Source organism: Poecilia mexicana, unplaced genomic scaffold (genome assembly GCF_051168715.1).
Source record: "Poecilia mexicana isolate PSO_F unplaced genomic scaffold, ASM5116871v1 scaffold_2, whole genome shotgun sequence".
Taxonomy (NCBI): Eukaryota; Metazoa; Chordata; class Actinopteri; order Cyprinodontiformes; family Poeciliidae; genus Poecilia; species Poecilia mexicana.
In genome coordinates, this window is record NW_028263371.1 from 23,166,422 (window position 1) to 23,190,759 (window position 24,338).

Sequence of the window (24,338 nt, forward strand, 5' to 3'; positions counted from 1 at the left end):
TTCACAATTGGTCGGCATGACAACCGGCCAACGAGGCGTCTTGGCTTCCTGTTCCCACCTCGGCGATAGTGGAGAGAATCGCATACCTTTTAATTTCCTGGACGCTCGGCCAAAAGGAGGACTGCCTTTACAATCTGGCAGCCCAGAAAACAGAATAAATGAAAAGAGGCTTTTTTAGAGCCTTCATTAGGAGCGCCGATCTGATCTAGTTTTTCATTAATTTTGGCCTAATCAGCTCAGAAAGTATCACCTGTACGCACGCAGTAATTGGGTCGGCTAGTGGGAACTTGATTCAAAGGTAAAGCTTTACAGAATCAAACAGGATTAATTTCCGAGTGGGATGACGGCGCTGACTCTGCCCACATTCCTGGGGAGACAGATGGCAGGACACTGGGAGGACCTGGTGGGTCCAAACCTTCAGAGATCCAGCCGAGGGAAAAACAGGGTGGGGGCGCGCGTTGCTGAGCCGCATAAACAAACAGCAACAGCTGCTTGGCCCCCCCAGAGGAGCCCTGCCCGCTAAAGTTTCGTCTGCTGCTAATAGGACACAATTGCACCGTCAGGCTGCTGGTGGGCGGAGACTGGATGTTTGCATATGTATAAGCTCTAATTAGTCATATTCTAGCTAATTGGTTAAGAGAAGGAGGAGTATTAGCGCTTGTAAACACAGAAGACGGCGCGTCGCAGCGCGTGTTTACCTATCAGGACGTAATTCTTTATGTTAATCTGAATCACTCCTCCTCAGTTTTGCTGTTAATTACCAAATGTACATTTAATACACATGTGTGTTGCTTGTGTCTTGACTAATCAGCTGGTAATGAGAACGAGCAGCAGCAGGAAGAAAGGACCTAAAGAAGACATCATTGTGAAATCGTCTGGCAGATAAATAATGGTTGGGTTTTGTTCAGGCCGCTGACCGGAGCGCGGCCCGGCCCATCTGCTCACACCCAGCTGGCGGGTCAGGTGAAAGCGCTCGGATCAAACAGCCTGAGCACGTCATACTCGCTTCAGAGGGCGCCATGACGACCGCAGCGCACCGCGGTACGCCATATGATCTGGTAGAGCAAGAGCACTGCTTCCTGCCTGGCAGACCGCGCTCAGGGGAAAATCAGCCCAGAGGACGGACTCTCTGATTGGTTTGGAGAGGGATGAGCGTGGACAGAGTTTATAAATGTTTTTAACTTTCACTCATTTTTACAGAGACGGCAGGAGTTTATGCAATTTATAAAAACAAATGATTGGAATGAAGCTGAAGAAAATATTTCTGAGGTGGATGGATGGATGGATGGATGGATGGATGGATGGATGGATGGATGGGTGGGTGGATGGATGGATGGGTGGATGGATAGATGGATGGGTGGATGGATAGATGGATGGATGGATGGATAAATGACTGGTTGGACTGATAGATTGATAACCCTCTTCCTCCCTCTCTCTCTCTCTCCCTCTCTCTCTCTCTTTCCTCCAGTCTTCATCTGCTCTCAGATTTACGGCTCTAATTTCCAAACTTATAATTACTGCCAATGTGCAGAAAGTGGAGTTAAACATCCGTGGCTGCCGGATGCTCGACTTTAAGGTGATTCATGCTAACTTCCAGCAGATCCGCGTCACATCTCGGCCGCGCTCGACATAAATCGCGGCAGAAGATCCGAGCATACACAGATGTTTATGCGGTGCATGAAATTAGAAGTGGAGGGAGGGGGCTGAGTGATGGAGAGCCCCCCCAAAACCCCGCCGCCCCGCAGCACAGCAGCATTAAAGGCCAGGAGTGGAGCGAAGTTAAGGAGCTGATAAAAATTTCCAAATTGGAAATTAACACAATCATTCGATCGTGAACACGAGGCTGGAAAATCATATCAGAGAGGGCCATCAAAAAACCATTTAGGGCCTCAATTAAAGTTATTACCATTAAAGGATCTGCATCTTCAAAATGCCATGAAAAATTAATAATGATTGCCAATCAGAAAAAAAATGATCGGGGCGCGATGGGGATGAAATGAAACTGGGAAAATGGAGGAAGCTCCGCCTCACCTGATCCCTGGCGGGCTTGTGTGTAGCCATATGCCGCTCCAGCTGAGTGCGGTAGGCAAACGTGTAGTTGCACAGGGGGCAGGCGAAGTTCTCCTCGTTCTTCTCATGGCGGTACTTGATGTGCTCCTTGAGCGAAGTCAAACGCTTGTAGCCCCGGTCGCAGTAGGGGCAGGTCAACAGTTGGGCGAAGGCATCTGGCGTTCCAGGTGGCAGGTCTGTGCGAGAGACAGCAGGGGGGGTGAGGCAGGCCAAAAGGTCAGAGGATCAATGGCAGCTAGCGGGCAGCGTGCCCAGAGTGCTATCTGGTCCAAGGACGGCATCCGCTCAGAGCTGGACCAAGGAATATACGAGCTACGCGGCTGCTTGGCGCCCCCACACCACCAGGGGGCAAAAATCTAGACTTATAGACAAAAGCAATGCGTTTCTTTTGAACGGGTTGTTAAAACCTGGGCTTCGTTTCACAACATTTGGTGAGTTTTTAGGAAAATTGTATCAAACTAGATGTTAGAAACGCTCAAAACTTGTAGAAATGCTCATTTTACTTAATAAAACTTTTTTGAAATGTCTAGAATCAGTTGAATGTGATTAAAAGTCGCTGCCTGATCAAACTTCATGGTTTAATGAAACAAAACGCCACAAAAAACAACATGTCTCGTTTTAAAGTCAAAACCTTTGCAGAAAAACACAGAAAAAACGGTGAGGAACGACTCAAAACCATTTTCTCTCTCGCTCTCTTATGCTACACACAGACCCGTTGCCATAGCAACTGACTGACAACAGCTCCGCCAGCCGCCAGAGCAGAAATTATGTTCAAATTAACACACAAAGAACAGAACATTTAGCCTTTTAGTGCTATGTTTTCAGGCTTGACATTTATTTTGAGATTATCCTGCAGCACAGGCACGTGTTGAGTTTGTCAAAGTCAAGCTAGCATACCTGACCAACATCCCTCCCCTCGCTATATTTTTGTTTTTGATTAAAACTTTACTGACTGTAACATGTGATGCCTTGGATCTTGTTTTCTAGTTGTCTTAATGTTGACAAATAATACCAAAACACTGTCGCTTTTTCTTTTACATGTCATTTGTACATTTAATGTTTAGCGCATCATGTTGACAATGCGACAGCTACAACCAAAGGTAGTCATCGTTGGGAAGCAGGGTTTTTTTGTCAACAATGTAACGTGACGTAATTTAATTTTTTTAAGCAACATTGAATAATATAAATGTTAGTCATTTTTATAATTGCTACACTGTTGGAGAAATATATTACAACTAAAACAAATACTGAACCTAATAAGGCACATTTCAAAATCTAATTTTTTTGTTTGCTACATTTGAGAGGTTAAAACCAACATTCATACCAACACCAGTAAGATGTCAGTTAGTTACAAATGACGGTTTGTTACAGACTTTGAGCAGAACAGGAACGATGAGGCGTTTGGCGTTGACCTGTCGGTTTGGGGGCCCACAAATGAGAATCTGCCCCCAAAAAGTCTCAGATCGGCCCTGCGTCGGCTGGACTTCACCCTCCTCCCCTTTATGACCAACCCGCCTGTAAACTGACATTCTCCATCCACCCCTCCTGCCACAAGATGTCTGCCGCATGAATCACCGAGCCGTTCAAATCCCGCCTCGGAGGTGCTGCTATCTGATTTCAAGAGGCTGCCCAGCTGTTGCTGTGAGGCTGTAGGTAAACACCCAGGCATCCAGCGAATCTGTGGGACCAACAGCTGCCCGCTCCTGTCAGCGGGAAGAGCCGCTGCTCACTTTTCCACAGATTCCAGCCGGACAAGCTGTTACCGCGGGATTCACGCTTTCTCACGGATTACCGAAACGCTTCGTTTCGGGAGGTTTTAGATGGTAAAACGCTGGTTTTGGGGGTTTCGCAGCTGCAGCTTTTCAAAACAAAATCGAGTAAATACGGAAATGTTGAAGCTTGAAAGACTTGACTATATTTTAGACGTGTTATACATTTACACTTATATTACTAAAACGTTAGATAATTTACATGTTTTAAAGCCTTTATTTCTGTGAAATATGTCAATTTTCTACTTTTAAAACTACAATATTACATTAGATCCATTAAAAAGCACATTGTAATACAGAAACATGAGCTTAATTTTTTATTACCTGCTTAAAGATTGTTATTTTCACCTGGAATAACTGCATTTAACTCTAGATAGGAGTTTTAATGAAAGACACATCTAAGGACGAGCATTGCAAACTGCTAAAGTATAAAACATGTTAAATGTACCTACTTTTAAATATCAAATTTGAAGAAATTTACTGTTTTTGGACAAAAATATAAGTTTTTTCAATTAAAACCTTCAACAATCCAGTAAATCTTCCAACTTGATATGAATTCAGATTATTAAATGATTCACATGAATGTAAACGTGTTTTACAAAAGAAAAACATTTTTTTAAATATTTTTTGTAATAAACATTAGTAAAAATACTCCAAATTGTTCTGAAAGAGTTTTATAAAGTTATCGACTTAAATATAAAAATAAAACGGATGAATACGTTCAGAAATATTTTTTCCATGACATTTTTAGAGTTTAAATGTCCAAAGTGATGCAGAAATAACCCTGTTTGTCCGGAGTCGTACCGTTTTCCTCGGGTCCTGTTGCCTCCGGCGTTCCCAGCCGGCTCAGCTCCTCCGGGGCTTCTGGGTAAATGATGGCGGTGTCGCCGCGCTGCAGGTACTCGGCGATGCTCACCACGTGGCTGTCGCCGTCGTCCAGCTTTCGCTTGGCGAAGAAGTCCTCCAGCTCTGAAGTGCAATCCATGCTTTTGACTGCAGACAGGAAGGAGGAGGAAGAAGAAGAAGAAGGAGAGGCAGTGAGATAAATTCAATTCACTTTTTTTTTTCTCCCCAGAGAAATGTCTTACAGGAGAATATTGGGAACATTGGGGAGGAAATGCGATGAAGATGACCACCCTGAAACATTGCAGCAGTGCTTTGGGGGGGATACATCTAAATTACCGGGTTTGCTTGTCATGCCATGTCTGCTAAAACAAGAACTGTAACTTAATCCGGACAAAAATCAGAGATAAATGTGCCACTATGAGCTGCTGAGGAGAAAACTTCACTGACCTAATTTACCTCAGACAGACAATCTGATTTTCATGTCAGGAAAATAAAAAAACAGCACCCTCATTCACGTACAACCCCACATATATACACAATCACGGCTTAATCAGCAGCAGCGCCACGTTTCTTTCTATCAGCTTTCACATAAAAGGTCAATCAAGAGGCCGTGGCTTTTGTTGGTTCTGTGTCGAACAGATTACCGAGGCCAAACCACAAGCCGGAGCACGAAAGGAGAAGAAAAGAGACACGCTCTGCCATGGCTGAGCCCAACGTGTCTTAAGCCAGCCAAAGTGCTGAGGCCACACAATGTGAAATTATTTCCCAGTCCCCTCTCTTCAGGGAAACTCTTAAGCTGCAGCCTGGAGATAGCTGCAAACAAACAAAAACCCCCAAAAACCTGAGCAGAAAGGGAAACGGCAGCCTTCATTAGTCGAGCTGACTTTCAGAAACACACAAACATTCGACGTTTGCAACCTGCAGACTTTCTTTTTGCCGGTTTTGGCGTCTCATCAGGCGTCCTCCCCTGTTAATGAGGCTTTTAAACCACGAGCCAAGGTGAGGTTTAAAGAGCGGTTTGTTCGGCAGCCAATTTGCAAAAGGTCAAGGTAGTAGATATTTGGATGTCAAAAATGGCACTGAAATGTCACCGGTGCCAATGGATCACTTTGGAGACGGGTGACGGCAGAATTTACAGCATTCTGCTGAGCTAATTGAGATTGTTGCATTGACGATTGGTCATTCAATCCAATCTACAGAGCAAACGCCACGTATCGCGTTTGGGTGGAAAGCATAAGGGGAGAAACCTTTATTCCAGCAGCGCAGGAAATCACCTGGATCAGAGTGTGCTTTGGCACTGCGACGTGATCGAACTGCTCATGCCTTTAAACAGAATCACATGTGATCCAGTGGCGGAGAGCTCCGACTGCATCGTTTCCAGAAAAGAAAAACTCCTTTTAAGCGGTTGAAATGGAAAACAGTTGCAGCATTTGGAGCGGGAGAGAGAAGAGAAAACACCACAACGAGCGGAGAGTAATCAAAGCTGAAGTGAAGGCTTTGAGGCGGGCCTGCGTGGCGTTCTGTGGGGTGAATTCGGTTCACCAGAGCAGCGGCCCAGGCCAACTGTTGAGGTGGCCCGGATGAAATCATGGAACGGAGGGGCGTGTGGCGGCAAATCAGCCCCACACCTCGGAACGCGACATGGCAGCTCGGGTTCAGCTTCACCAGGACAAACACTGTTTAATTTGTGGTTTGTTTTTTCTGTTTTTCAGGTGCCAGCGTTGAGACATGACCCGCCTACGGGTGGCACAACGTCTGACAGGACGGTGACGTTTGGCTGCGTCCCTCTCTGCTGCGCTACAGCTCTGCGACTATCGTTTACCAAGTACTTTTTAGTTCTGATTGGTTGACACAATCTTGCTTTTGCTTGTCTTTTCTTTGTTTGACTTGTCCAAATTTAACCTAACGTCAGACTTTGGGTGTGTTCACACCTGACAGTCCAGTAGACTCAGTTCAACTGTCTACTAAAGTTGCAACATTTGCTATGGTGTGGTTCACTTTCACACTGCACTGTTAAACGATGCAAACTAGTTGAAAAACATCTTCCCCTCCTTGCCTGTGGAGGCGCTGCACCAAGAACTACCAAAGGAAACAACACAAAACACTGAGCGCAACTTCCTTCTTCATAAAACGGAAACAAAAATGGAGTAGCGTCAGATTGTAGCGGTTCAACGACTTCTACAACCGGCATTTCTCTTGTTAGCGCTAGGCTAACATGTTTGTTTTGGTTGAATTTACCCAGAATTCCCTGCACTGTAGTATGCTTCCTGCTTTTGGAGCGGTCTCCGGTTCACATATGCATTCAAAACACAACAGAGTTCACTTCAACTGAACCAAGACAGAGGTTTGAAGGCGGACCAGAGTTCTTGCCTCCCCAACTTTCTAGCCAAACAAACTGGACTAAACAGGACCGGTGTGAATGTTGATTTCAGAAAATGTATCAAAAGATTGTAGAAATTCAACATTTCATGCTTCAATTTAAGCAGAAAAGATTTCTTCTGAATTTTTCTGCTACAAAAAAAAACACTTTTGTGCAGCAAAACTTCATTGTTTTTCATGGTATTGATGTTTGATTAGTCCTGATTGATCCAACACATCAGTGAGAGCAGATTAGAAGGTAAAGACGGGAGGTCTTGACTCACCTGTACCGTTTCCAACTGCCTGCAAGGTGGCTTCAGGCCCCAGGGCATCAAAATCATCTTTTATTTCATCTGCAAACACAGAAGAGACAGAATAGGTAGGGAGGGTGAGCGATGCTGACAACGAGGCCTTTAGGAAGAAGAAGAAGGTATGGAGAAAGCAATAAAAGCACCGCTGTGCATCGCAGCGTGCCGCTGCTTTGTTCAGCATGCCTAATGAATGCTATCATCGGGGCCAGACAGTGACTTATTTACCTTTAACATGACAACAAGCGGCAGGGGAGGCGAAGGAAGCTTCAGTCGCCAAACACGGCGATTAAATACAACACGGAGCACATCCACCTGAGCAATCACAGAGCTCCAGCCAACACGCAGGCTGAGCTTATTACTCCCCGGCTGTGACGCCGCTGCAGTCCTCTGCATGCGCGATCACGCCTGCTTTATCGCACGTCACGTGGTGGATGCCTCTCTAGCCGAGCCATTGTGAAAAGCGCTCGCATTTTTGTGATTCGCCGCAAAGCCCCGGCAGAGAGTCGGTGCCTCGCTCCTGGAACTAAAAAGAATACAAACCCTCGACCACAAATGAGCAGTTGTAGCTGCAGGAACATTTCTCGGCGGCAGAAATAACCTCATCGGTCCAGGGTAGACCTCAAGTGGGCGGGGCGAAGGAGCCAGTGTTTTCAAGCAACAAAATGGGCAGGCGAGGCCTTTAATTCTAACTTTTACATGCATGATACTGAAGGAGGACGTGAGTTTTTGACCATAAAGAGACAGAAAGACATCCAGACAACCTTTTTGATCCATCGCTAGGTCATAATTAAAGAGCAAACCTCTAGAAATCTGTGTTTTTGTGCCTGTGAGGCCACACGGAGCAGGCCTAATCAGGGTAATGGCAGCGTGCCCGTGCAGACAGACTCATATTGTCCTGGCACAGGTGAGGCAGCTGTAAATAAACAGCGGATTGAGAGAGGCTCATAAACAAACCCTCTCTTGACAAATTTTTCCTCCACACGAGGACACCGGGCGGACAATCAGCCTAAGAAGTCGCCGGTCCCTCCTTCCCGCCCTGCTGGTGCAAATCAAATCAAGGTGCTTCCGAGAACATGTGCCGCTCGTGCACAAGGGCAAGTTTCATATCCATACTAATGCATCCGTTTCTGGAGATCGGAGGAACCTGACGGGGATAATACAGGAAAGGGTTGTGGGAGTGCATGTTGATAATAATGTCGTCCTGCTTACATTACTGCACACAAAGGCCAGAAGCAGCAGGAATTTTTATTTTCAGCCGAAAACAATGGGGCTCGACAGTTTGTGGAGCTCGCAATTCCAGGGTTTGCTCGGAATTAGAGGCATGGCTTCGGCGGTGGGATGATAAATATCCCGGTCAAAGGGTTTACAGAATAATGACAGACTCTTCAGATGGGTAGGGTAACGTCTTGCTGTCTTTCTTCCCTTCCTGTACATGTATGGGAAACTAAATACATAAATAAAGGCAGTCAAAACAGATTAAAATAACCCCACAGGTATCAGATATCTGCATGTACAAAAACCTCCCAACAGGGGCAAGAACTCCCCCGCATTTCCGCGTCCTCGTAGGCACCGTGTTTGCTTTGGGTAATCAAATTTGCCTGCATGCTTTCGGGCTGACGTGGAGGGATGACCGGTGGGATTAACTGGCCCTTCACTCTCCCTCTGTTTACCTTGGAAAACTTTTGGTTATCTGCGGTTGTCTGAGAGCGGCTGCTTCCAGTAGGAGGTAGGCTAACACCGCGCACACCTCTCAGGCTGTGGCGTACACACACACACACACACACACACACACACACACACACACACACACACACACACACACACACACACACACACACAGGCACAGATCTGTGGGCTAGATTCAGTGTCATTGTGGCGGAATCACCAGAAACTGCAAAAAGAAGCCAGAATTTCCACATCTATGCCAAATATATGCGCATGTTGTGTCCCTGGGAAGCATTTTTGGTGGTATTTTGTCAGCAGTAAATCACAGGCGACTCCAGACACCTCCTTGAAGAGTGATGTTGGGGTCTGAAGGGGCTCAGGAGGAGCCCAGACTACCTCAGTGGGGCCCGACTGTAATTCCACCTATTTTCATAGCCGCTCTGATGGTGTTTATTTTCAAAACATTCCTATTTTTACGGCCAGTCACCGCAGTCGCAGGATCTTTTAAAGTCTACCCCCCCGACTTTAGTGCGTTTTAGCCTTGGGTATCCTGAATCTGTCAGGTCTGAGTAAACGGTTGTTGAACTGCAGGTTATATTCTGTGTTTTAAGAAGCAAATAACAGGGAATCTAAGTCTTGGCCGGCTGGATTGACGTCTGAAACAGTACGTCTATTGTGGAACGGCTTACAAAGGAATCCATATCACTTTACTGTCCAGGTCTTGTCACGTTGCCAACTCAAATTTAGGTAGATTTCTGTACAATTTTACAGACCACCACAAACTGTAATGATTACTTAAGGGAAAAGGACACAGTTTCTATTTCTATTGGTGTTTTTTTTGCATATAAACAGCTGACAGTATTTCACATTTAGACACCGAAATGTAGTAACCGAGCCATTCAACACATCTTTCTTCCAGAATCGTACGTCTGTTTCAATCAGCTTCCCCGCGAGTTGCAACAGGAGAAAATGAGGAGAAAAGCTGGGAGCAGGAATATTTCTGTTGAATCAGGAAGGGATGCACCTTCTGGGGGAACAGAACATGCCCTCTTCCAGAAAACAACCAGCCAAACAGGCAGAAATCTTCCCGACCTTCTGGAGAACAGCTAGAAAAGAGCAGGTGATTTATTTGAGAACGTCTGTCAGTGATAATGATGTCATGCTTTCCAGCACATTGCGTCCAGCTTCGCTGTGGGATTGAGGAATGTCAAGGACAACGCCAGGCGCAAGATTGTACCCTGGAATCAGAGAGAGATCCCTGATAAACTTTACTTTACTGTCTTTATCGTCTTCTTTCACCAGAAGCTCAAAGAATACGTCCCATGAAGGTTTCACCTGAACGCAGACCCCCAGAGACCCAACAAACGTCTCTGTCCTCTACACTCTGTCTCATTCGGAGACCTGTATAACAACTCCTGATAGGGGAGTGACAGCAGAATCGTGAAGCAAGGAGGGAGGGTGCCGACTTATCTCAGGCCCGAGCTATGTGCTGAGGTATCACTGTAGACACTAAGGCACCGTGGAGGAAGAAAAAAAGGAAAAAAGTCCGGCTGGGAAACACAGCAGCCGCAAGATTGGGAAAGAGACTCCCAAACGCTCTAATGAACTTGACTTGCTCTCCGAAATATGTCAGCCAGTTTATCACACAAGAAGCAGATTATCTGGAAATTGCAACATAGTTGAATTACAGACATTATGGCACCGCAGGTCTTTATCAAATAAACAATTACCGTATGCAATGACAGCTTGTTTATCCTTTATCTTGATTTATTTACCAAACCGTCTCCTCTTTCTTCCACCCCTTAAGCAGCCAACACGAAGCGTTATTTAGAAGAAGTTTTTTTCTTTCTTCCGTCCCTAATAAATGCGCAACTCCACCCCCTCCCACACCCTCCGTATTAAAATTTAAGACTGCTGAATGTTCCCCCGTTCTTTCGGCGCCGTGCACAGCCAGTTCATTAGCAGAAATGAATAGCGAGGCCCGGCTCATTTAGATGGGCTGTCTTACATGACTTCTCGCCATACTCTGTTCCTGTCACATGCTTCCAAGAATCATTGACTCTTATTATACATGTAAATGGCTATCATAAAAATAAAAATTTCATTTAAGATTGTTAATGACCTTTTTTTGCAGCAGTCTGCCTTCCTTTAATGATTATACCCTGCCCCCTAATTAAAAGTATTTATCTTTCAAGCATCCGTGACTGGCACCCCCTGAAATGGGAGCTGCTCAACAAAAGACCATCACTCAGTCAGGTTTGGGGAGGTATCACCTGCCATCCTTTAATGTCTTGCATCTCCTGCACAATCTGCAGCTTTGCCTCCTTCCTGCATTGTTTTTTCCTACATTACTGTAAATATTTTCCGCTGTTTGGCTCAGAGCGGGTCTTTTCTCTAAGCGCTAACCAAATGGTCCACCGCCGCTCGTGGAGAAACTGTTTATCACGTCTGTCTGCCGAGATGGAGGGGGGGCATCGCCGTCAGACCTGGCTTTGATCGCTGTTTGCAAAACGCTCCGTGCCGTTTGCTTGAGTCTACACCAGCACCAGATGGGTGGGGTTTATGGCATAAGATAAGTTCCACAAGTGGCAGGATGTGCACACAAAGCGCCCGGGATTCAGCTTAAGGGGTAGTTTTTGGGGATTGGAAGCTCACCTGAACCTCAAACATCTGGTGAGACTGAGAAAAGCAAAAGAAAGAATTAGTTTAGTGGAATATCGTAGACACTCCACCTGTCTCGTCAGGGACTGTGCACCGCATAACGGACTCTATAGAAGCTCACCGTCCTTTACGATTGATTTTATTGATTATGTAAAGTCAACTTGAATCAAATCCTTCCTCCACCCCAAGAAGGGATTCAAGGTAACTCAGGATGAAACTTCCCAGCCCTTCTGCACCGGTTTCCTTCATCAAATCCACCTTTTTTACCATCTGCCATCAACCAGGCTCTTAAAATTGGTTTTCACACAAACATATGTGGTATAGATGAAACTATGTGCAAAATGCGTTGCAGACTTCAGGGTTGAGGCTTCGGACACTCACCAGTACCGTCGACCGAGGCACTCAGGATGTCGTTGTCAGGCCAGATGTGCTCCACGCCGCTGTCCCGCATCTCGTCGTCCTCTTCGTCCTTGGTCAGCAGGCCGTGGCTCTCGGCGCGCGGCGACGCCTCGGGGTTGGTGAGGCTCGCCGGGCTGCCCGTGCCGTTGATCAGGGGGTCCTCCTCGGACACGGGCAGCTTGTCCTCCTCCTCCGTCTCTGAGCCCGTCTCCACCACATTCTCATAGTTAAGAGCTGCAAACAAGAAAGAGAGAGTGGACAGAGAAAAGCCGGTCAGTACTGGGAACTTATTTGGACTTCGGCTGGGGGGTTTACAACCCAATTACAGCATCTGCGACTGGAATTTGTAGCTGAACCGCAGCGGTGGGCAGACAGCTGTCCAGGAGATGCGGGCCAAAATAGCCGCTAATTTTCAGTCCTGCTCACATGCCTCAGATGCCGCTGAGCTGCACCTTTCAGAACGGCTCGGCTCTGAAACATGCCACCCGGGCTTTAGATGCTCCACATAGCAGATACGGTACCGCAACAGGCTTAACTTATAGTCATTTCGATTATTTCATATGATACTGTAAATCTAAATGCTTTTTGATCATAAACGCAGCACACACACACACACACACACGGCTGCTTCCTCAGCACACAGGTCCCTGACATATGCCTGGCTTTCTTAAAATAGACAGCCTGTAAATAAGGGCTGTGAACTCAATCAAAGGTGGCTCTCGCGCAAATTTGTCACCGCCAACGGCTGTTCTTCAGCGCATACACGCCTCGGCGTAAACCACTGCAGAAAACGGACGTCGGTGGGCTTATTGGGGCGGCGCAGATGCAGCACGAGGCGAGCCAGGAGCGCATGGCATCGCGTGGAGACACACCTCATTGGCAGAGCTTCAAACTTCTGCTGCAATCAATACGTTCAGATAGAGTTAATACTACAGAATAACGAGGCAGGACAGTGAACTTTGTGGCCCTTTTAGGACAACAAGCCTAATTAAAGTGTCTTTATGCAAAAGTAGGAGCTCTTGGACCGTTTCGAAACAAGAGTGCCAACCAAACGATGTCCACGCATGACATTTCTGAAAACATCATGCATATGAAAAGATAAGCCTCCCCGCCGCTCCTCCTAACACGTCTCCCTGCGACTGACCGGTCTGCACTTGCCTCCAGCGAACAACTGCACAACAGGTGCAAATTAAAATGAAAACGGGGCTTTCAGACGGGGGAGCGAGGAGGGAGGAGGAGGAGCAGGAGGGTGGGAGAGCGGTGACCTGCCTCGAATACCAATCGGCGGAGGAAACAAAACCTTTTCAAGAGGTGTGATCACAAGGGTTTAGGCAAGTTCAGACTCAGTAATGCTCCTTGCGGATGACAAAAAAGGCAACGCAGGCTGGAGATGCTGGGAGTTCCTGGGTGGTCCACATCCACCAAACAGCTCTGTACCTGTTTGGATTTTTCATCAAAAGTTTTCTCCTGTTATTTTAAAGTTTTGCATCCTTGCACATTTCCAAACCATTCTCAGCCATGTCTGTCCCATCAGCTCTGTGTCCCTCCCTCCCAGCTTCCAGAGGAAAGAGGGGGGTTGCTGCTAGAACAAAAGGCGGAGAGGCTTGGGAAGCTATCAACCCATCCCTGTGAACCTGATCCCTGGATGCAGATTCAATGACGGCGGAGCAGGGGCCGGCTGAATGAAATTATCTAAGGCTGGACAGGTTTTAAAGGGCCCATTCTTCCCCAATAAAAGGAGTGAGGGAGCTTCTTTTTGTTTCCGCACACATCCAGGCACAGCAAAGCGCACCGTTCCTGACTTCCCACATAGGGAATGAGGGGAACGCTGCCCTTGCCGATCCAGCTAACTTCTCGGGACTTTCGGTTATTTTTGTCCCAAGTTTGGAGCGTTTTCTGCTGCTTCCGAGCAAAACGGGGGAGGCGCTGAACTGTCTGAACGCAAAATCATCTCCGAACGTCAGCTGTCAACACGCACCTCCAAGAAGGCAAAATGACAGCGGGGCGCTCGTCAAGTCAAACGCGCAGTCTTAACACGGAGAAAGCTGCCCATTGTTGAGGTGCCACTGCTGACAGGAGCCGCTCCCTCTGCGAGCGCCAAGCATCTATTGGTATTGTGTCACGCAACAAAGTAATTCTAACCTACTAATATTTCGCAGGCAGCTTTTTCATCTCCCCCGAACATCGGTCTTAATCAGGCTTTTGTGTCTTTTGGGAGAGAAGAAGACAAAAAGGAGATAATGTTTACTCCTCAAAATGCCTCTTCTGTCCTTTTCTTACCTTAAGTGTCATCCTTGACAAAAGCAAATTATGGATGACGCTCGTTTTTTTCTTCTGCTACCTGTTTCTTCCCTTCGAGTTGAGCTTTGCAGATAATTAAAATGACACATGCTTTTACAGTATCTGACATAACGTGGTATTATTCTGTCATTTAGTGGAGAAAAGGAGCAGAGCCAGGGCTGATATTGTGTATCGATTAGGGTGGTTGGAAGGGAATCTGACTGGAGCGACTTGGTAGAAGGCACAGACAGTTCAGATATGACAAAGACGCAGGGGGAATTAAAGTAACAAACCTCAGGTCTAAAATAATTGTGTTTATGAAGGGCTTGACAGCAAAAAAACATGCTGTCAATGGTGGAGTTATAATCAACTGCGGCTAAATGGTTGGAAGCATTCAGAGAAAAAGTAATTCAAAGGAATAAACAGTGACCAATTCTGGCACTTCTCGCGTTTCCATCTGAAGGTTTGGCATCAAGGTTTCTACGACTGTCAATCCAGGACTGGACACCCAACAATCCACCATTAGCAGGAGTAACTCCAACTGATGCAAATACCTCTTCAGGTCCCCCAACAGCATTTCAATCACTCTGAGGTCTGGACTTTGATTAGGCCATTGCAACACCTTGATGCAACACGATGGACTCAGATTTGCCTGACCAATACCTTGGCCAGAGGTATTCATGGTCAACTGAATCACTACAAAACAACACGGTAGTTGCAACACAGTAGGGATGAGGTTTCCTCAAGAACAGCCTTCCACATCTTTCTCTGATTGTCCTGTAATATTTAACCTGCTAATTTAGGCCAATGGAGTCCAGGATGGTGGTTTTTGAGCATCATGCATTTTGATATCGGGGTGTTTTAGCTGCAATGTCCAATCAAGTTGTTTACAACTGGCTTTGAAACGTCCTTAATATCTGATCCAGAAAGCTTTTTTCACATTTACATTAAACTGTAGAGCAGCACAAACTCTTGGTATCCATACGTTTGCCCACTTGATGATGATTAGTCACTACAAGGCTTTTGATTTGCTGCTGCTTTACTCCTAAATCTTTCGGCAGCAGGAGGAATGGACGTGTTGCACCAGCCAACACTTGAAATAAAACAGATTTCAGCCTTAAAAACCTCAGCTCAGCTGTGTTTTACCTGCAGGTGCTGGGGAAAATCATTTCAGCAAACTAACAGGTATAATCACATTTATTTAACAATCCCCAAGTAGCTAAACCAGAGCCCACAGGAGGCTGTGTTAAAAGGCCTTCCTGCTCGAGTGTCAGAGCCAGAGAGAAGCAGCTCTGTGGAGGTGATCGCTGCAGGGAGAATGACTAACACCCACGTTGGCGCTCTCGCGCTCACCCCGGCTGACTTTTTTCCCTCTTTTTTAAAGTCAAGTGTCGAGGCTTAGCTCCAGGTGACACGCTCGGCCTCCTACGCCGATAATGAGCCGGGACATTCTCCCTATTGGACGATAACTGCTCGCGCTCGCTCCCTGTCTCATGAATGTGAGCCAAGCGGATCACCTGGATGGCTGCGAGGGAGAGACGGGGATGCGGAGCCGAGTGTGTGTGTGTGTGTGTGTGGGAGGGCATTAAGGTGGAAGCGGGGTCGCTGCCTCGTGGCTACGGCCGGCGGTAGCGGATTCTCACGATGACCTTTTGTCTGCCATTGTTCGCGTCTGCAACAGTTTAGGCACTTCCTCGGGTAACTCTGATAGAAACCTCACACCGACCGAGGGCAGCAGCTTTCCTCCACATTTTTACACTTTCAGACAACCTTCATCCTGGGTTTTTTTTTTTTCTAAGCTGGCCAAACCGGTAAGAATAATGTAAGAAAAAAAAAGAAAAAAAAAAAAAGCTGCCCGGTGACGAGAGCCGAGTCCAGACAAAAGAAAAGCAGACATGTTTGGATATTTTGTGCTATCTTGTCTCAGTATAATGGCGTGATCGAGCACAAGGGGCAAATCGGGGCCAAGTCGGTGAAAGGACGGTGGCAGAGGGCAAACAAAAGCTCTGAAAAGAGACAGCGAGAGTGAGGGGAGGCGGCGGGGAGGGGGCGACATGAGGGAGACGATGAATGGTGAAAACTCAGTGAAGTGTAAACGCAACCTGGGTGCGTGTGTGTGTGTGAGTGTGTGTGTGTGAGTGTGTGTCTGCAGAGACGGGGGAGTGAAGTGAGTAAGTGTTTGTTTGACAGATAGAAGTTTCTTACAATTTGGGTGTTTAACAGATGTGTTTAACCTTTATTGCACCCAGAACAAGCAAACGATTTCACTTTCCTTCAGGAAAAACAAAGTTTTCATTCACCAAAACGTTCATTTAGAGAATAAAGGATTTTAAAGCTTGTTGGAAGGAGAAAAACACAAAAAACAAAGTTGAATTACGTTCTGGAAATCTTGGAGGAAAATAATGAAAACATATTTTTAATTCAGAAATATAAATGTTCAGGGAAACCCAAGCTTTTTTTTTATACTTTCATAACTTTCTAAAGAATATTTTTCTTATTTTTGAAGTGTTTTCTGTCCATTTTCATTTACTTTTAATATTCATTAAATTTTTTTACTCATATAGTTTTTCTTTTTTTACTACAACTTAATATTTCTAATATTTTTCCTGTAATATTTTATTTAATTTTCCATTAATTTACAGACTCATATTTTATTTGTTCTTATATATTTTCATATTGTATTTTTTTTTTTATTTTGTAATATTTTTCATGTTTAACGTCTTTATCTTTTCATATAATTTTTTTTACATTATTTGGTTTCAGTAGAGAGAAACTTCATTTTTTAAAGTCTCTTAATTTTATTTTATTTTTCTCCCAGGTTATAATACATTACATTTAAATCCTTATGGTTGCAAACTTACATAAACGCTTCGGTTTTGGGACATTTGGGTCATTTAAAAAGAAAAACTGTGTCTCAGCAGGAGTTTTTTTGTAAATAAAAACCACATCCATTTCCTGTTTTGCATCATCCTGTCCAGTTTCTCCTGCTTCTCGCCCATAAGGAGACCTTCGCTGCAGCACTGACTAATTCAATTAATGTGCCATTTATTTGCAGAGGAGGCCCAGGCAACAGGCTGGGGAGGGGAGGGGAAGCTCAGAGGTCCCACCTTTGCCGGGTCCTGCACGGATTCACCATCTGTGCCCCGTCCCCTCCGCCTCCTCCTCCCAGTTCACACATGTTCCTCCCTCCAACAAATGTTCCAAGTAGACCCTCCTCCCACCGCCCCTGTCACACAAGCCAAAGAAGAAGAATAAAAAAGACACACAAAAGCTTCCCCTGGCTGCCCTCAGGACTCCCAGGCCAGGAGAGGAGAGTGGGAGGAAGGAGAACAGAAAGGCTTACAGAGCTTATATCTTTTATCCCGACTCAGGTGAGCTTCCGGATGTTGCACATGTCAAGCAACGGGAAGAAGGGGGAGGAAAAAAAACTGGTTAAAATTAGAAAATTTAATTTATTTGATAATTTCCCAGAATAATTAGAGTTAATATGGGTTAATTAATATGCAAATCTCTCAGCAGATGTTCAGCAGTGAGGCTGAGGAAAATACAGCCCCCTTCTACTTTCTCCTGCCTGGTTTTGGCTGTCAGTTATTGGGCCGTAATTACTGTAACTAACCAAACACACACACACACACACACACACACACACACACACACGGAAAGAATTAAAAAGAAACGTTTGCTGGATGAACCGCTTCCAGTTTTGGAGTCGTCGCCAGGCGAAGTGGGGGCTTCTTCACGTGCACATAAAAGGGAGACCATCACTAATTTCCCCTCCTTTATAAAAAAGCCCCATTTTTCCTGCTGCGAATGAGAGCAGCAAGTGCTTTAAAGTACGTGAAATCTGCGGGACTTTGTTTCTCAATGTGCGTGTAAACGGAGACTGTAAGGGGAGAAGAGGCACCTGCAGGTTAATGGTGTAGAAACACGGCTAATAAAACAGATGTGTGCAATCGATTTCCAGTCAAGACACGTGTTTATGTGTTAAAGCTGAATATGAAAGCATTAAAAGGCAAGATTTTCAAAATAAAACATTGCATGACTGCTTTTAGTGTCGTAATTAGCATCTTAAGTAACTGATCAGGTGAGCTATAATCAGGGAAGTGATTAGGCTTTGAATATTTTCAACAAGCTTTAGCTGTGGACCGTTTTTAGCACACATAAAATGACTGTTTACACTAAAATGAAACATCATCCTAGAAGCAGCATTAGTATGTACTGTCAGCTAAAGCTGTGCCGCTAATTTAGTGTAAAACTTACTGCTTATTTTTTATGTTTTTCTTTCTAAAATGTATAATATTTGCTGCTGGACTTCACAAATACTGTTAAAATCAGCATAAGCTAAAATTGGCATTAGCAAGTGAGGTGACTGTTAGCATGCTAATGTTACTGTCACAATGCTAAATAATACAATTTAATTTAAAATGAAAAAGTATCTGTCAGGGCTGTAAAATGTAATAAGTGTGTTAAAATTTCTTAAAATATACAGCTAGCTTGTTAAAATTAAAGCAGAAAACTGCTCTAAAATTACAATTAGCATGCTAACATCACTGCTAATATTTTAAAATTATAATCAACGTGCTAAAATTACTGTTACGGCTCTAAAAATTAAAAATTACAATCTGGATAATAAAACAAATATTACCATTTTACAGTTAATGTTAATTTAATCAATTCAAATCCTAAAAATTACTGTTAGCATCTTTAAATAATAATAAAAAAATACTTTTAAGGCTCAAACATTAGAATTTGATAGTTTAACAATGTAAAAGTCCTGTTGGTATGTTAGAAATAAGAACTAAGAGGCAAAAATAGAAATAATAAATTCTGTTTTAGCATGCTAAAATGGCAGCAAATTACTTACTTATAAATACAAAATATATTAAGATGAAAGGTTTTAAAAATAAAACGTTACATAATTAATTTTAGGACCAAATACAAGCCTCAAGTCACAAATTCAACCCGTTTTATGTTTGTATCGTTGAATATTTTCATCAAGATGTCTGACTTGGTTCATGGATTCGTCCCTGGAGACGAGGGAAAAATATCCAGGCCTGTCTGCGGACGACCCGGCGCTCTCCTGTGGTCGGCTCTCTCCAATAATAAGGAACAGTGTGTGTTTGTGTGTTATCTAAATCGCTTCTCCTCATCTCCTCCTCTGTCTCAGAGGGACACGGTGGCTCAATGCCACGGCGTCCACGCCCCACACCGACAGCAGCAACATGATAACATGGCATGTGGAGGATTTTTATTAATAGGAGCACACACTCAGGTGGTGGAATCTGCTGACTTGTAGTCAGGTTTTGAGGTGGGGTATTATCAGCTCGGACTATTATAGAAACCCCACTTTGTGTGTGTGAGTGTGGCGGCCCTGTGAGCCCTGAGAGCCACCGCGATAACACATCTGCTTCGGGTTCATCTGTTTATGAATCACTCCTATCTGCCTTGGAAGTGCTACACCGATCCGGTGTGAGTGGGAGTGGATGTCTGTCTCTGTCTGTGATGTGTTGTGCCTAACCTAACTGTGTGTTTACAAGGGAGGAGAGCACACAGATAAAAAGGAAGGTGGTGCAGGGGAAGATCTGCTTTGATCACAGGAAAAGATGGGAGCTAATAACAACCAAAATGATATAAAATCAGCTTGTAGCTCTGATGGTTTTAGAAACGAGGCTGGTACGTCGGTAAAAGGTACAGAAATTATTACGTTCTTTACGCTTTAATCACGCGATTCAATAGTATTAGACAGGCTTAGCTCTCTGCGTTTCAAACACGAAGCAGTACTTCATCTTTTAATTAGGTAATAGGAAGTGCTGGGTTGTTTTGGGCTAAAACACACTCTAATAAATATACTTTGTTTTTAGCACCTGCATAAAATTTTATGAGCTGAATACAAATTTGCTAATGACATTTTTTCCATTTAATCTGTAGCGATGTTAATCTTCACAAATGAATAATTCATGGAGAACTAATACATTTCTATAATATGTTTTGTTGCATTTCATAACACATTCTTACTGTTTTCAAAATCTGATCCCCTTGAGTCTAAAGAAATGTCTCAAGAGTCAAAATGTTAACGTGTTAGCATGCTAAAGTTACAGTTAGCATGTCAAACTTACTGTAAAAGGTCTAATAATTTTAGATAGAATGTAAAATTACTCTTAATAAACCCAAATAGGCTGTTGCTGCACGAATCATTCTTGATATATTAAAACAAGTTCCTGTTAGCATAACAAGATGATCAAAACATTTTTTGCAAAGTGCTAAATTTAGCTAGCATGCCAAGAATTATTTTTAAAACACTATAATCACTGTGTAAATGGTAAAGATCTGTTCAAATCAGCATTAGCATGATAAAAAACACCATTGGCTTTGTAAAAAAAAAAATGTGTGAGCATGTTAAAGTGCTAAAATAAACACATTAGAATGGTAAAATCATATCTTAAAAATGTTAATATACTAAAATTACTGTTAGGAAACAACACTCAAATAACTCAGAGTGATAATATTTCAGTTAGCACGTTATAATAACTTTAGGCAAGTTAAATAACTGCTAGCATGCTAACATTAGCTTCAAGGTTGTGCTACATAACTAACTGTTACAGAATATGTTACTTTTTGCACTGGATCTAGTTGTATTTAAAGTTATTTTTATGACTTTTTAATTATTCTTTTTCTAATCAAACAGGCGAATCAAAAGTTTCAGAGCTTAATACTGAAAAGTGGCGATCCAGTGCTGGGAACAATGCATTGGATTGTACAGAGACTTTCAGGAAAAAAAGGAAAAGGAACTGATGTTAAATTAGGACAGCCAGCCCAAAGTTGTAATCATTTGCTAAGTGGCACTGGGCAGTCAAAACGACCACAAACCAATCCCAGAAGTTGTAATCCGGCTAAACACCACAGAACCAGAAACAAACTTTGCAGCCAGGTGGTGAAACACCTTAGCTTGTACCGATAAGAAAAATTGTCTCCCTTCCAGCAAAGAGAAGCAAAATCTAGCAATTTTTCATCTCTGACGGCCCCCATGTGCCTCGATTTAATAAAAAAGGAATCTATAAAAATAAATTACTCGCACTAAGTATATGCAAATTCAAATGTAAGCAATCATTGCAAAATTAATTTTGCCAGAACTGATTAAAAGCTTTAATAAATCTATATACAGTATTCCCCCAATCTGATATTGTAAATTTATTACGCTGCCTGTAAGATTAATTAAAAAAGCGACGGTAACATATTGCACTGCCAGGCCAGATTACTGTACTTTTTTTTGCTAATAACGGCTAAGCAGAACCTGAGCTGTAATTACCAGCTAACAGAAGCTTTTGATGCCGATTTCCTTGGCGGGGAGGGGAGAGAATAAGACGTAATGCATCTATTTGGGAAACAAAAAAGCTCCTCAGTGGCTGCAGAAAAAGATCCAACAAAATACACTTTGAACACCGTTTGCAGCTGGTAAAAACACGTCATGGAGGTTACAAGCAGTCATCCCGAGCTCTTTAACCTTTCTTTATGTTCCAAGAGGCACAAACTATTGAGTGGGACGCCAGATAGCTGAGAAAACAACCGGTTTGATCTGGCCAAGGTTGTTTTGCATTCTTGTCCACAGTGACGGGGCCATGGCCACGTTTGTCTCAGCAAAACAGCACCTGAGAGCTAAAACAACCACTTCTCACACTCAAAACTCCTCAACAGCAGAGTCCAAGAGTGAAGAGAAATACTGAATGACAACAAAAGCACCAGAGAATGGGTCCTGGTGCTGTTAGAAAGTCTGCCGGTCACCAGCTGTTTAAAGGTCGATCTGTGTGCTTTAAGGAGGGGGAGCCAGCCCAGGACCTCAGATGGACTAAAGAGATCAGACAGGATGAACAGGAAGGGTGGGGGGTCCAGGTGAGGGGCCACAGGAGGGTGATGAGAAGAGCTGAATCCTTCTTCTGTGGTCTGAGCCAATCTGGGGGCCCGGGGCCTCATTCACATGTTAATGAGATTGTAAAATCACATCTGTTACCCCTGCAGACACACACACACACAGCGGATCTTTGTCACCTGAATGGCATCCCCACCAGGTACCAAACAGGCACCAGGAAATGGGGAATTGTGTGTGTGTGTGTCTTTGTGTAGCTCATCACCAGCAGGGAACCAGCTAACCGGCCTTCCCGGTCTACAAATCACACACACACAAAGACACACACTCAGGAGATGAAGAGGGAGAGCCCTCTGGAGAGAGGCAACTCTCCCTGACACTGTTACCAACTTCCCAATTAGCCACCAGCCAACCAGAGGAGGGGGAGTCTGGAGGCTGGAAGACAGAGAGGGCAAAGCTTATTGTCACAGCAACGCCCCAAGTGCCTCAAACCATCTTTTGGAAGCTCCTTAATTTCCCTCTCTTGGAGAATGATCTAACAAATCCACCTTGGTTGCTTTTTAGTACCAAAAGCCCTCTTGAACCCAAAGTGATACCTTGTCTGTTTGTGCCAAACAACCAGGGTTGAGTGGGTGGGTATTCAGCCACTGACTCTTCTTACTTTTGGTGTTAAGGCCAAACCACAAAGTGGTATCTGGTGCTGTCCTTTTCAAACATGCTCAACACTGAGCCAAAGCTACATCAAAACCACCAATTATGAAACAATATGCACTGTGTAGCATTCCCCCTTTAGCGCTCCCACTGATACGGCAACTCTCCTTTTTAGTAACAAAGGTTGCATGTTAGGTTTGTACATCCTCTCTTAGTCCTTAAAGAAGTCACAAGTGGTAGATTGATCAATTTAAGAACAAGACTTGGGAATACTGATTGATGAAGCGTCCTTGTGTTGTTCTTTTAACAATACAAGAAGCTACAGAAATAAAAGCGTTTCATGTTTCACTCCTGATAGACCACAGCTGGAGACCACAGTTGCAACATTTGTTACATTTTTATTTGGTTTGGTTCACTTTCACACTGCACTCAAACAAACCAAATCCTTTTCGTCATCCGAACTGACCCCTCGGTTTGCAGGTCAGCTTTTCTGGTCCAGATCATAGTTCAGTTATGCATTCACACCAAACTCTCCAGAGTTTGATTAAACCGTTTGGTGTGAATGCACCCTGTTCTTATGTCCAGCTGGTTGCTGAATGAGCTTGTGTACAACTTCTTATTTACAAAAACATCAGTGTGTGTGTGTGTGTGTGTGTGTGTGTGTGTGTGTGTGTGTGTGTGTGTGTGTGTGCGCGTGTGTGTGTGTGTGCACGTTAGACCCAGCCAGCGGCAAGGTACGCCAGGTGTAAGACAGCAGCAAGATGACACAACTTAACCTCTTTCTCGATCTCGGTAAACGGCAGGAACAGGCAGCTCTGCAGTCGGAGGCCCCAGAGCCCATGACTTATACATGACGTGGGAGGGAGTAAACAGGAGCAGACCGAGGCGTTCCGATTCTCTTTTTGTTCCCGTTGCCTTTCGCTTTTTATTTTTTATTTCTTTCACGTCGTACCTGTCTTTCTTGTGTCGCCGCAGGTGGGAGATGCTACACTTTTAATTACATGGAGGGAGTTGAGAGTCAGAGCAGGAGTGGAGGTGGAGGATGAGGATACCTGGGGCTTTTTACGCACCCTCTACACCTTAATAAGCACGCTAAGACCTTCACTTTAAAGTCCAACAGAGCAACCTCAGTGGTTCAAATTGTAGTTTAGCCTTTAACATCCTAACTGACAACACTTTTGCTACTTAAAATCACCCTATAACATTATACTTTCCACAACAGGAAGCAAAATGATCTCTGTGATCATGGCCTTCGTGGAGGAATGGCAGAAATTTGCAAGACGTCCGTAGGAGACACATCAACATGTGGGAAAAGGCGCTCTATTCCAAAACAAGCCCCCAAAAGAACCGTTGTCATGGTAAAACATGGCGGCGGCTGCATGAGCAGGGACAGGGAAGCTGAAGTACAGAGCATTCCTGGAAGAAATTCCTCTCAACCTTTCTTTCTGACTCTAAAAATATAGCAAG

General features: G+C 44.3%; 1 protein-coding gene across 2 annotated transcripts in view; it reads right to left on the reverse strand.

Moving 5' to 3' along the window:
• Positions 1-24,338, reverse strand: part of zeb2b (zinc finger E-box binding homeobox 2b) — an 81,513-nt gene that overhangs the window by 10,220 nt on the left and 46,955 nt on the right. For both annotated transcript variants that reach the window (XM_088012844.1, XM_088012845.1), the window contains exons 3-6: positions 12,062-12,313; positions 7,328-7,396; positions 4,644-4,832; positions 2,032-2,246 (exon numbers count right to left, since the gene is read on the reverse strand). In XM_088012844.1, the coding sequence (XP_087868970.1) occupies positions 2,032-2,246; positions 4,644-4,832; positions 7,328-7,396; positions 12,062-12,313 (725 nt within the window). The remainder of the gene's footprint in view (positions 1-2,031; positions 2,247-4,643; positions 4,833-7,327; positions 7,397-12,061; positions 12,314-24,338) is intronic.